Here is a 13,199-nt window from a genome sequence, read left to right on the forward strand (position 1 = left end):
ATTTGGCTTCCTAAAAATTGCTATAATAGTAGGGAATATAGACAGGGCTTGGATTTTGAGTAGGCTTCTCTTTCATTTGACGGTTTGTTCATTAATTAATTGATTCAGCAATTTATTGAGTAGCTATCTTGTGCAGGGCAACTTTGGAGTAATAATAGAGAAATATTTCTGCTTTTAAGCAGCTTGCCAAATACCCTGACACAAGAGTTTCTCAATTCTCCATGTGAACCACACATTCTCAAAGAGGGTGATACTGCGTAAGCAGATATATACATCATATCTGTGGCATTAAAATTTCATGGGGGGAGCAATTAAGAAAAAAATTTCTAAAAAGTCTCCTGAGGTGGGCCATATGGGAAAAAAGGTTAAGAAACATCTGTGTAGACCAAATATAGGGCTACATAAAGCTGAGCTTGAAATCTGAAACCTTGTAGCTTCACAACCAATAAAAACTGGTGAGATTTCTTTCTTATCTTCTTGAGGGCGACCACACGATGAACCTAAATCTTCCTCCATGTAAAAGCTCCCAGATATTTAAAGACAATATTGAGGAAGTATAACACCTTTTTTTCCCTCTATACTGTGTTAATATTCCTTTTCCCTTTAGATTTTTTTAAAAAATTGTGGCGTGGTTTAAAATTTTAGCATCCTGGTCAGCCTCTTGTCATCTGATGACAAAGTAATATTTAATCAAGTGCCAAATGATTGGGAGAAAATACTAGTTCTCTCCATTCCACAATATGAAGGAGAGGAAGGCAAGTGGGTTGGAAAAATGAGGGAAGGCTTTAGCAGAAGAGGTAAGAACTGAACTGGGCTTTGAAGTTTTAGCCAAAGGAAAGATGCCAGAAAACATTCCAGCTTTGGAGCATGTGAGGGCTGGGGGGTTGGAGAGGAATTAAGTGTGTTTGTGGCATTAGCCAGGTGCGTAATAAATACTTGTTGAATGTATGTTTGTTGGATAAGGGTTGATGGTGTATAACAGCTATAAGGCTGCAAGTTGCCTGAGAGAAGATTCTGATCATGTGAATACTTGTGTTTTGGAAACATCTTCCTCTTGTCCTTACATAATACTTTGTATTTGATGACTCTAGTTTAAGTTATTCCTTCAATGATTGTGTGCTAGTTAGAGCAGTGGTCCCCAACCATTTTGGCACCAGGGACCGGTTTCATGGAGGACAGTTTTTCCACAGATGGGGGTGGGGAATGGGGAGATGGTGAATGGTGGGCAGTGGCTGTAAATGAGATGAAGCTTTGCTCACTTGCCCACTGCTCACCTCCTGTCATGCAGACCAGTTCCTAACAGGTCACGGACTGGTCCCAGTCCATGGCCTCGGGGTTGGGGACCACAAAGTTAGAGAGCATAGTTGAATTTGTCCCTGTAGAATTCCCTAATGGTAAATGATATTTCTTACTCAGGTTGTCAAATGGGCTCAAACTGCTTTAGATTTCAGTCTTATATAGTGTGAGAGGTAGTGGGCTAGTGCCTGGAATTTTTGAAGAATAGTTCCAACTGTAGGGGTAAGTAGGCTTCTGTAGGTTGCTGGCAATATTGAAATTGTCCAAGAAAGACAATGGCAGGTCAACCGTCATGGAAAAGGACCCTCATGACTTTGATGTTCAAAGACCTTAAACCAGCATTGGAAGAAAAGATTACATATTATTGGTATTTGGTTTTCGCTGTCTTGGAACTCAGCCCTTGGAGCAGCCACATGAAGAGGCAAAACTGGCATACCTCAGGAGTATTACCAACAGTGGCTGCCTTATCCATCCAGCTATTCAACTGCAGGGACTGTTTTTCTTCAGTGGGGGAAAGAACTAGGTTCTAACATTGCAGTTCTGACTGCACATTAACTTTTCTTCCAAACAGCCCATCTCATGTTTATCCCCATATCTGTCCTTCCTTCACTCATTCTTTCTTGTCTCTTGGCTGCTGCCATCCGGTACGCAGTCAGCTCATGCTGGTTCATCTATCTTGCTAAACCTATTTGGGGTCTTAGATTAGGGATCTCAACTATATATGGTTCTTCTTTGTTTTAGTTCAAGTATAACCCAATCAAAAAACATTCTTTGCAGTGGGCAGGACTTTCAGTGGTCTTAAGAGCACTGATAATTCACCTGCTTATTAGCCTCAGTTCCTTCTAGCAGTAGTTGGCTACTTATCAGAAGTTATGCTAAGGAAAGCAAGGTTAGAAATGAGTGTGATGTCAGTGCTTCTTGGGAAAGTCTCTACTTGCTTGATTGCTGGTGCTTGAAGTGCCTTTAGCTAGGGGGAAAATCCTTCTCTTACGTGGTTATAGACAAAGTTTAAATTACAAACTTCCTTTCGGTGACAACTCAACCTTATACACACAAAAGTAGAAAGGACCTCTACCAAGTTCTTGCGTGAGAACAGTTTTGATAGTGGATTATGCAAGATGGGAGGGCTTGTGTAAGATGGGAGAATCAATCTGGCATTGCCTAATCTTACATATTGAACAAATTCACTTTTGGATGTTTCTCCAAGACTACGACAATGTAAGTTTATTAAGAATAGGCCCCAACTTCATATACATCTCATAAAGACTCTTTTTTTACCCTTTTGACAATAGAAAGTCATGCTATGCTTATTGGTACTGTAGTGTTGAGAGGCAGAAGGCAGGCTGCACTATGACCAGTCAAAGCATGGTATGTAACAACTATAACAGCACAAGTCTGAAACAGCGTTAAGTATTTCAGTGTGTCACTTTATTTCATCTTCACAACAGCTCTGCAAGGTAAGTACCAATGTTACTCTCTTTTCCCGCCTAGGAGACTGAGGGTCATCAACATTAACTTGTTGAGATAACATGACTAGTAAATGGAAAAACCACCCCTCAAACCAAGTCTGTCTGATTCTAGCCTCTGCTTGTAACCACTTTTCCATACTGACTCTGTCTGAAAGTATTGCACTGCATATCTTTCTGCCACATCCACAGACGGCTGTGCGAGACATGTGAGCGAGTCGTCATGAAAGTGAGTCCTTTAGCACCCAGATGATCCACCCCAGTCGAGGCCACACAGAGAGCATACTTTCTCCACCAAGCCTAGTGCAAATTGCCAAATAATGAGCATGTTGAGAAATTGTTGTTTAAAAGCCCCGCCCCCCCAAAAAAGGGGAGGGTTATATTTGAGAATCTAGTAGAACTGATTCTCAAACCCACGAAAACAATCGTCTTGTTTTCCCAGCTTGCTGATTAGCACAGTGCTTTGACCTGAGACATGATGGCAGCCTTTGGAGGAATCAGGGAAACAATTTATTTTGTTGACACCAATGACCCTTCTTCCTTTCCCCTGGCCTGGCCAGAGGCCATGCAGTAGTGAGGTCTTTAGAGGTGGTTTAGGTGATTCTGTTCTGCCTGCTCTTGCTATCCCTGTCACCTACCTTTCTTTCTATTGTTTGGGACTCTGACTTCTTGGAAGGACCTTTTCTTTACATATTTTTATAACTCTGACTCCAAAGAAGTTAACAAATTAGAAAAAAAGGGAACAAGTTTTTCCCAGAACTTCTTATTAATATTAAAGGATCTTTAAAAATTTCCACAACATAGCAGAATGAGCTTTTGTTGATGAGCTGTCTTTCTATGACAAAGAAATAGAAATGATAGATAATAAGTAAGCAAATCTTTTAAAGTACATAACTAAGTACAAACAAAACAAATAAAATCTTTGAGTGTCAGAAGTGGAGAGAGAACATATATCCAGAGTGGTAAACAGAGATTGTTAGCTTTAGATATAGGCATGAGAGGGACTTGGCTTCAGTTTTGGACTCCCCAGGGGGAAAGATGTGCAACCAGGACCTGGAATTGAGCCTCCACTTATAGCTCAAACTGTGAAAAAGGACTAGGAAAATGTCAAGGAAGCTTGCTTGCTGTATATGGTTTTGGGTTGTGGAGTATTAGGAGAAGAAAGAGAAATTAGAAACAGATCAGCACTATTTGTGAGTTTGGGTCCAAATTTACACTCATGTTTACTGCAGAAAGGCCAAACTAAGAAATTAACAATAAAACTGGTCTTTGCAAAAATAAACATGAAACTATACTGTCATGGTTACTTCCCCAGTATAGGTCAAACAATTCTTGCTGAAAATAAGCTCTCAGTAAAAATTTATAAACCAAGGGAGGAAACCAACTACCATGGGGAAGATAGGCAGATAGAGAGACAGACAGAAAGAGACAGAGAGAGAAATAGCATACCATGGACTGGATATGAGGAAATGAAGACACTGTAAATTAAATCTATAAGACAAAGTATAAAAACAAAATAAATTTTAAAATTATATATATATATTAACTGAATAAATAAAAAGGAAGACTATGACTAGATAAATGAACAAAATAGTATAAAAGAGAGCAGATAGATTTGGAAAAAAGTAAAATTTAGAAATGAAATAATAGTCATTGAAAAGCTCATTATATGTGTGAATTGTTATATTAGACAAAAAGATTAGAAGAAAATTGGAAGAATTAGATTAAAAAAAAAATTAGTGAATTCTAGGGTGAATCTGCAGAAAGCACCTTTAATATAACATAGGGATGAAGAGAGGAGAAATTTAAACATTTTATAAGCATAGGAGATGGAGAGGACAGAGTAAGATCCTCTAACAGATGTCTAATATAAGAGTTTCAGAGGAGAGTGGAAGTCAACACTATGTGACTCAGAATTTTTCAAATTGGTTAAAGGCATATATTCTTAGGTTCATGAAATATAGCTAATCTCAAGCAGGCTAAATAAAAATAACCACACTTAGGTACAGAGTAGTGAATACTATACTATTAATATTTATGAGAGTCAAACCTAAGACATGACACAATAAAATTCAAAGTAAAGAAATGGAGCACTAGGTATATGAGGCAGATCTTATCGAAAAGTGACACAGCAATATTAGTGCTAGATAACATAAATTTAAGACAAAACTTTATTAAAGTCATGACTTAATTACCAAAAGACATAATTACCAAGAAGTCTATATATATATATTATAGCAATAGGAGTACATGCACCTAACAGTATAGCCTCCAAATATAGAAAGCAAGCATTGGCAAAATTATTAGGAGAAACTGACAGATCCACATTAGTAGTAGATGATTACTTCATATCTATTTTTTTTTCATCTTCCCTAGTAATCCTTTAGATTACTTCATGTCTAGTTTGGAAAAAATTAATAAGGATATACAAGATTTGGATAATACAATTAAAAATCTTTACCTATAAGATATACCTGAACTTTGTACCTCAAAAATAGAAACTTCGATTTTTTTTAAAGATAAATAAAACATTTACAGAAATTGATCACATATAAAAACACAAAGAAAGTAAAACAAATACCCCATATTAATATAAACATCAAAAATTAGAAATAGCAAAAAATAATTTATAGATTAAAGATGAAATACTAATGGAAACTAAAAAATATGTATAAATAAGTGACAGTAAAACTGGCATGTAGCTAAAGAAGAATTTAGAGGAAAAATTATAGCCTTGAAAAGTATACTTTTAAACAAAAGATTGAAAATGAATTTTATAAAGGTAGTAAGTTAGTAAAAGAATAATATAGCAAAATCAAAGTAGAAAGCAGGACATAATGATGAGAAAGGATAAATTAAATGAAATTAAAAGAAATGGGGCAATAGAGAGGATTGACAAAGCCAAAATTTGGTTTCTTGAAAATAATAGTAAAACCAATCTTTAGCAAGACTAATAAATAAAAAAGAAAGTTTACACAAATTAATATTAGACTATTTGAAGTAAATTTATTGCAGATTTAGAAGTTAAATCAGGATGGTTGGTGCATGGATGTTTCTTATATTAGGTTCTTGAGTTCTTTGTGTTAGAAATATTTCACAATGAAAAGATCATAATCTTAGGCATTACACCTTAGTCCAGGCATTACCTATTGCCAGTCTTCTGTAGCATGCTTTAACCGATACCCGTTCTCTCCTATTCTTGTGAATCTAGCTCCAAGTGACTTATGTACTCTTGCTCTGTACATGCTTGGTAGAAATTAGAAATCCCATCAATTGAAGCAGCGGCGGGGTAAACCGTGAAATCAAAAGAATGAATGGCTCCAGCAAAGGTTAAGGAGAACAGGACTCCTATCCATATGTGATCAAAAAAGCTGGATGCACGTTGGCCAGAGCTGGCCTTGGAACAGCTTCCATAAAAGTCACAGGCTTCTTTGGGGCCTCTTATCCCTACCCATTCCATGATTGCCCAATTGCCTTTACTTATCCAGTTGATGTTATTGTTCATCGTTTTGAGATGACAGTTCTTACACTTCCGAATATGTGTGTAAAAGTGGGTTTACACTCTCTGGCTTGGTGTGAGACACCAACATGCTTTTGTGAAGCCTGAGTGGAAAGAGCCACGTGTGGATGGCAGGCACATCCTGGGTCAGCGTCAGAGACTGTGACTTCCCATGAAAGCTTTCTCTCCCACTCTAAAAAATGGCAGGTTGCAAGAAAAGACACCTGTTGAGTTTAAAATGAATGTGGACTCAATATATAGTTTTTACTATTCCATTTAAAGCAACCGACTTCCTCTGGCAAGTTTTCTTTGATTTGAATAGTGTTCTATTAAACATATTCAAACTCTTTTTTTAAAAATGTGTATTGGCTGTGATTCTTAATCCTGATAAGAGCATTGTTCTAAAATTTATATTTTAAGGAAAATTATGTCATCAGTTTGTTTTCTTTTAATATTTCCCTTTCTTCCCTCAAAATAAATGACCTACTTTTCTTAAGTCCTAGAGTTATTGTCCCTTTTCTTTTTTAAAAAAGCCTTTGTTTTATGATTTCAGCAATGAGTTTGCATATAGTTTGGTATGAGGTAATTTTTCATAGGATAGCACTTTTGGTCAAACTGACCATTTATATATTAATTATCGTTTTCTCATATGGGTATGAGAGTTAGCAGTATAACATCTTAGCCGTGACCAGGTACATACAGAAAAGGTAATGCCATTTCCTTGAGACTGTGCTAGCATTATGGGCAACATAAAAGAATTTGTCTGCCATTACCGTCTGGTGACTTGTGTGGCAGACCTGAGAGGGTACCCTCAGAGAAGGTGGCCAAATGTATGAACAACTGCTTTGGTCTCCTCCAACTGACAAGGCCTTAGAATTAGGTTGGAAAACTAAGTTGAGTTGACGGGGCACATTATTACCTATTTAATATTATTGCTGCAATAATCTATTTTTTTTATTAAGATGATGATTTACAACTTCATATTCCCAATATTTGTACCACTTATCAGTGGTGGTTTCTTTCAGAAATAATTATTCAACCTAAGTTTGTTGAAGTAAATGCTTAAGTCTGATTTAGTTTTTACTAATACTTAGACTTAACAAAATGCTGTTAAAGCTGTTTTCTCTAGAGACTCACACAAGAACCCTTTAAGGTAGTTAGCTCAAATAATATTATCACTTTGACATTGAAGACATTGAAGTTGGGAGGCTACGTAACTTGCCCAAGTTGTGGAGCTAGTCATAGAGATAGGACTGGGTAGGATAGCTGAAGTGATGCTCTTTTTGGGATTCCATATGTCCTCTCCACGTGCAGTGCAAACACATGTTTACAAATCACTATTAAGTACATAAATGTTGCTATAAACATGCAGTTATGTGACTAAAAATAGGCAGTAATTAAAATAATTGTACTTCATTTTCTCTTTGTGGGCTCAATACTATGCTTAAGTGAATAAGATATAATTTTATTATTTCTTTCCACAGTATTTACTAACGTTTGTCATATCTGCCATTGTTCTTATGGTACTGAACTTGATGAAGAACATAATCTAAAAAAAACCAAAAAGACCAAAAATTGTCTCAGAACTTGAATCTGAGGTCCATGTTCATTTTATTAACTAGATAAATTATCTAACATGCATTTTAGTTTGTGCTTGTGTGGACAAGACCATAGGCCATTTTGCTAATATTTGGAAATGATTCCACTGGAGGACTTGAAAAAATTGATTCCCAGCTAACACTTGACTTAGCTTCAGTCTGGAGACCTGCCTTTCTCCTGGGCATTAAGAGGAATTCTGGCTACCTTGGCTGCCACATGCCTAGTGAGCAGCAAGGTGAGGGTCCCCTACCTTGCTTTTCAAAGGTTGCCACCTGATACAATGTCCTTCATTAGATGCCTCCTTTAGTGCTGTAGCAGTTCCCTGGGGGTTCAGCTTAATTTGCAAGTTGATGAAGCATATTTTGGGTGGAAAATTTGTGTGTGAGTGTGTATGTCTATATATGTTTTCCTTATTTTAAGATTCTCTCAATTGTCAGTTTTCCATACTATTTTCACCTGTGAAATGGACATAACATTTTATGGCAGCTGAGAATTATTTTGCAAAGATTCAGAATTCGGAGATGTTTTCCTGGCTGAAAGCTATTTTTATTGACATCATTGAAGTTTTTGAATCTGATCTGCTTTTGCTAAACTCTCCATATATATATGCTTAGTTATAAAATACCGACCTGCAAAAGGTTAATATTTTCCTTTTTTATGTTGTTTTTTTTTCCCCAAGTGGTCTCTACCAAAGCTAACTTTTCTGTAAATAGACATATGCTTTAGGTCTGTACTTGTTAATTTACCTTGGAAAATTAGGTCATCGTCAAATCTGGCAGTGTGGCTTATAAATTTGGCAAAATAGTCTAATTAAAAGCTTCCCTTCGATTAAAAAAAGGAAAAAGGGACTAGTATCAGTAGTGTTTTCATTTTCAGGTTTTGTGTATATGTAAGGTATATGTCACTTCTCATGTTGCATTAAAAGTAGGTTGATTATCTGCTAACAGTTCATCTCTTTTCTTCTACAGCCTCCAAGTCTGTTATAAATAGTATGCTGCGGGACCCTTCTCAGATTCCAGATGGAGTTCTAGCAAATCAGGTCTATCAGGTATTAATCACAGCTGTCTATTTTCAGTGGCAATGCTGTTATCTGCCTAGCAGAGTAAAGGATTTTAAACCTCATTTAATTACTGTCATCATAAACTATCACTGAGGTCAGGGTGCACCATAAATGGCAATGCAATATTTGCGAGAAGAGCATTTCACTTTTTAATAGCTTGCTTTTATAGTGAATAAAAAGCATGCAATTTTTGTTTTCTATGATTAAATCTGAACAGCCTTTTGATAGCTTTCTTTTTTGGGGGGTGGGGGAGGAAAGTAATTACTGCTTTTAGGGTATACTGTTTACTGTAATAGTTTTTGTAGCCGCCCCACCCCATACCCTGTCTCTTATTTGTCTGCAGTGCATTGTGAATGACTGCTGTTATGGACCACTGGTGGACTGCATCAAGCAGTATCCTTTCCCATAAAATTTTAGGTGCACAATTGACGAGCTTAGACTCAGTGGAGATGTGTCTAGCTTTAACCTGACATAAAGTTCTGCTTCACAAAACACATTTCATACTCTTCTATTTTACATTCAATCAACTGGAGGGTCACTACAGACCATTCTTTCCTACAGCTTAAGAAAAATCAGATAGACCACAGGAAGATGTCAGTTCAGCAGTTGCACATTCACGTGCTTATTTCAAATTGCTTCGTTTTCAACGAGTTTAAAGGTGCAGAGTCATTAGGCAGGTAACATAATGTCTTGCAACGTATCTAACAATTCCAGTGAACATTTGTAAAAATATAACAATTTTCATTTAAAATGAGCCAAATTCAGTTGACTTTACTAGAGTAAATTTTGAGCCTAGAGTAAAGGGATGATATGATTAAAATACCGCCAGAGACCATCATCACATTTTAAAGGGCGGTAGATTCTTGTCGCTTAAAAGCTGATTACATCTGAGCTGTCATTTGGATTCCCAATAAACATTTTTAGAGAAATCAAGGTAATTTTTCCCTCTGGACTGAATTTAAGGCTGTGAAAACAGATGTCCAGTCATTTTTGCTTAAAGACATTGAGATAACTAAAGAGTTAATGTTTACTTCTCAAAACAGGATTGGGTAGACAGTAAAAATTTTATGAAGTAGGGTGCTATTAATCAATAAATTTAGTAGGGTTGTCGCAACAGTGAGAATTTTGATAATCCTTTGCTAAAAATGCTGTTTAAATGTTAAATAATTAGTGACTTTTTTATGAAAATATTTCCTGAGTCCATGAATCTACACCTCTTAATAATATAAACAGGCCCTTCCTAGTGTAGGTTTTACTAGCATGGATGGCACCGTGACCAGTTGTAACTCAGTGATTACCAGTCAGGAGGGTTTTTGCTAGACATTCTTGCTAGTCAAAGAAGACTGTGTGGGTGTATGTATTTACATTCCACCTTGTCTCACAAAGGTTTAGAGTCAATAAAATTTTTGATAAGAAAAATCACTCTTTCATAAATAAAGTTAACCTTTGATAAATAATCTTTTAACAGAGCCTTCTTGCAAGAATATTCAATACCTAAGATATAGTCCTGTATATATTTATTCTCCAAGTCTATGCCTCCAGTCTCACTTAAATTAACAGAAACACAGTATTGGCACAAGCTTGCTTTTTTAGTAAACCAAAGTGAAGCTATCCTATTTTCAGTGTAAAATTAATGATAGTGTTAGAAGTTGTCAGAGTGCCAACCTCATGTTGCCTCACTGATAAAGTTTAGCACATTCATATAACAACTAACACTGTCTCAGAGTATCTGGGGTTGAATTACATGTTAATTTTAAAGCACATAAAATAGTTAAAAATCAATTTAAAGTTAAAGTTTTAAAAGCATAATGTCTTTTGAAGGATTGCATATTGATTTTAAATATAACTATCTAATTATATATGCATGGACTAAAGTATGAAGTCAACTGCTTTGTAAATGCCAGGAGGCTATTTTTCAGTAATAGTTGAGATGCTTACGGGAAACTAGATTGCTGTATTGCTGGCGAAGAAAATGGCTTGTGAGGTTATTTACAAGTTTTGCCCATGGTCACTGCCATACATCAATAATAGGTATTATTATAGACAAAGTCTAAGTGTGTTTCTGCTTATAGAGCATTATAAATTCTGTTTGGAGTATTTTCCTTACATTTTTGCCATCATTCACTTTCCTTTTTTGGCTGTGTTATTGCCAGTAGAATTTAAGGTAGTACATGATTTCAGTTGATAAAGATAATGATGTATGTCTATAAATTATATTTACTGACTGGATTATAATTTTTATGGTTCCATTATGTCTATTGCCAGTAAAATTACTGTTTTTGTAAGCTTTATTTTCTGGACCTTGCATTCTGTATATGTTTATATCAAACAAGCATAATCAAGAAGTGTATCCTTCCAAAATTTCAAATTATTGATTGCTTTTATCATGCAAAATAAAACAGGCTGGGAAGTTTATAGAGATACTGGTTTCATCTTTGTATTGAAGGTAGTAACAGTTTCATATAATGTAAATACACTTCATAGATGTTTCCTAGTCTGATCAACAGGAATTATTTTATTCCACACTGAATTAAAATTATTGGTTTTCATGTGAGTGAAAATGCTGTTTGTGTGTTGTTCTGATAATCTGGTAATATTTATACTGCTTACTCTCAGTAAATTACATCATTTTGTAAAAAAGAATACACATATTTGGTGAATAGAATAGGTGCAAAAATATTTTTACTCCATTATGAAAATGTTACATGCAGACATTTGTGTAAGTAGAATAAAATAAATTGGTCATTTACTATTAAGACACCTCAAAAAGCACAGTTAGCAAACAGTGTATACATTGTCATTGTGCTTTCTCTTTCTTTTGGCGTCTATTGTATTTTTTCCTACAAGCTATGTCTACCCACACCTATCCTACCACAGCTCATATTCACCAAGAGAAAATGTGAGAAAACGGCCACCTCAACTTTCCAAAGTGTGACTCCAGGACACAGCTATTAGACAAAGTCATAAACAGTGAAGCAAGGAAAGATAATGATGCAGGAAGCTTCAAATGCTGTGGGTTTCATTTCTGTACCATCAGTAACCTCAGTTTCATGATTCAACATTTTAGATGTAAATAATTTACAACAATAAAGATGAGAGTACATTTATGTGGAATAGAAGTAAATAATTTAGTTCTAAAATGTGGGATGCCCCTAGTAATGAGAGACCATTGAGAGTTATTCATCAAATGTCTTCAATGGACTCTGAAACTGTGTGAAATTTTGTGATTTAAAAACTTGTTTCCTTTATTTTGTTTCCAATTAGAAATGAAATAAGCACCGCCACATGCATTGGGGCGGGTGGGGGGCAAGAGGAGGAAAAGACAGTAATGATGACACAGGACTTGTTTTGCTGGTGGATATAAATGGCCACATCTCTTGAATTGTAAGATTGAAACTATACTCACTTGTATGTGTGGATAAAGGACAGGATAATTATCTAGGAATTTTTTTAACAAGTAATATATAAGTTTTATTTAAGTTGAACCCTTACAGTACATGATCAGAATCAGAGTTTTTGATAAGCCAAGGAGTGAAGTGACCAGGTTAACATTATCAGTGAAATGGAGAATGAAAATAATATTCAGATAATTATTACCAAGTGCTTTTGGCCAAATTAAAGTATCAGAATAGGATAATACTCCTTTTCAGACTCTGTATATACAGTCTCATCTCTGGGAAAATAGACCAGACGTCTAAGTCCCACTCCTGATTTCATTATTTACCAGCCGGGGGGCCTTCTGCAAGTTCCTCAGCCTTCCTGAACCTTAGTTTCCTTAACTGTAAAAATGGGACTAGTGATAGTATTTCCTCATGTGGTTGTGAATATTAAATAAGATAATATCTTAAAGTGTTTAGCAAGAAGCCTTCATATGTGATATTTAAGAGATATTAGCTATTTTCACGTATTATATAATTTTAATACTTTTTGAGAAGCTGTATGGAAGTTATAAATAGAATTAGCAGAGATCTCGTTCTCTGCTTTGCCACACATCAACTGTTATGGCCTTGTGCAAGTTCCTTTCTAAGCCTCAGTTTCCTCATCTATAAAATAAGGATTATGATAATTATGAGGATAAAATAACGTACGTAAAACACTTAACATAGTGCCTTCCACATAGTAAGCCCTTAAAAAATTTATATGTTCATGTGTGTATCTGTTTATGTACATATATATAATATGTGTACATGTGCACAAACATGAAAAAAAGTCTTTTGAAACAGCCTCTGTACCCACACCCAAATCTGAAGTTCTCTACTAAGATGTCTCTCTTCCAGAT

At 35.6% G+C, this 13,199-nt stretch overlaps 1 protein-coding gene across 1 annotated transcript in view; it reads left to right on the forward strand.

Annotated features, from left to right (window-relative positions):
- Positions 1-13,199, forward strand: part of LOC105814274 (chromosome unknown open reading frame, human C15orf41) — a 218,334-nt gene that overhangs the window by 87,103 nt on the left and 118,032 nt on the right. The window contains exons 6-7 of the mRNA XM_012649182.1: positions 8,829-8,908; positions 9,264-9,313. Of these exons, the coding sequence (XP_012504636.1) occupies positions 8,829-8,908; positions 9,264-9,313 (130 nt within the window). The remainder of the gene's footprint in view (positions 1-8,828; positions 8,909-9,263; positions 9,314-13,199) is intronic.

The sequence above is a fragment of the Propithecus coquereli genome, unplaced genomic scaffold, assembly GCF_000956105.1.
Source record: "Propithecus coquereli isolate 6110/MARCELLA unplaced genomic scaffold, Pcoq_1.0 Scaffold3, whole genome shotgun sequence".
Lineage (NCBI taxonomy): Eukaryota > Metazoa > Chordata > Mammalia > Primates > Indriidae > Propithecus > Propithecus coquereli.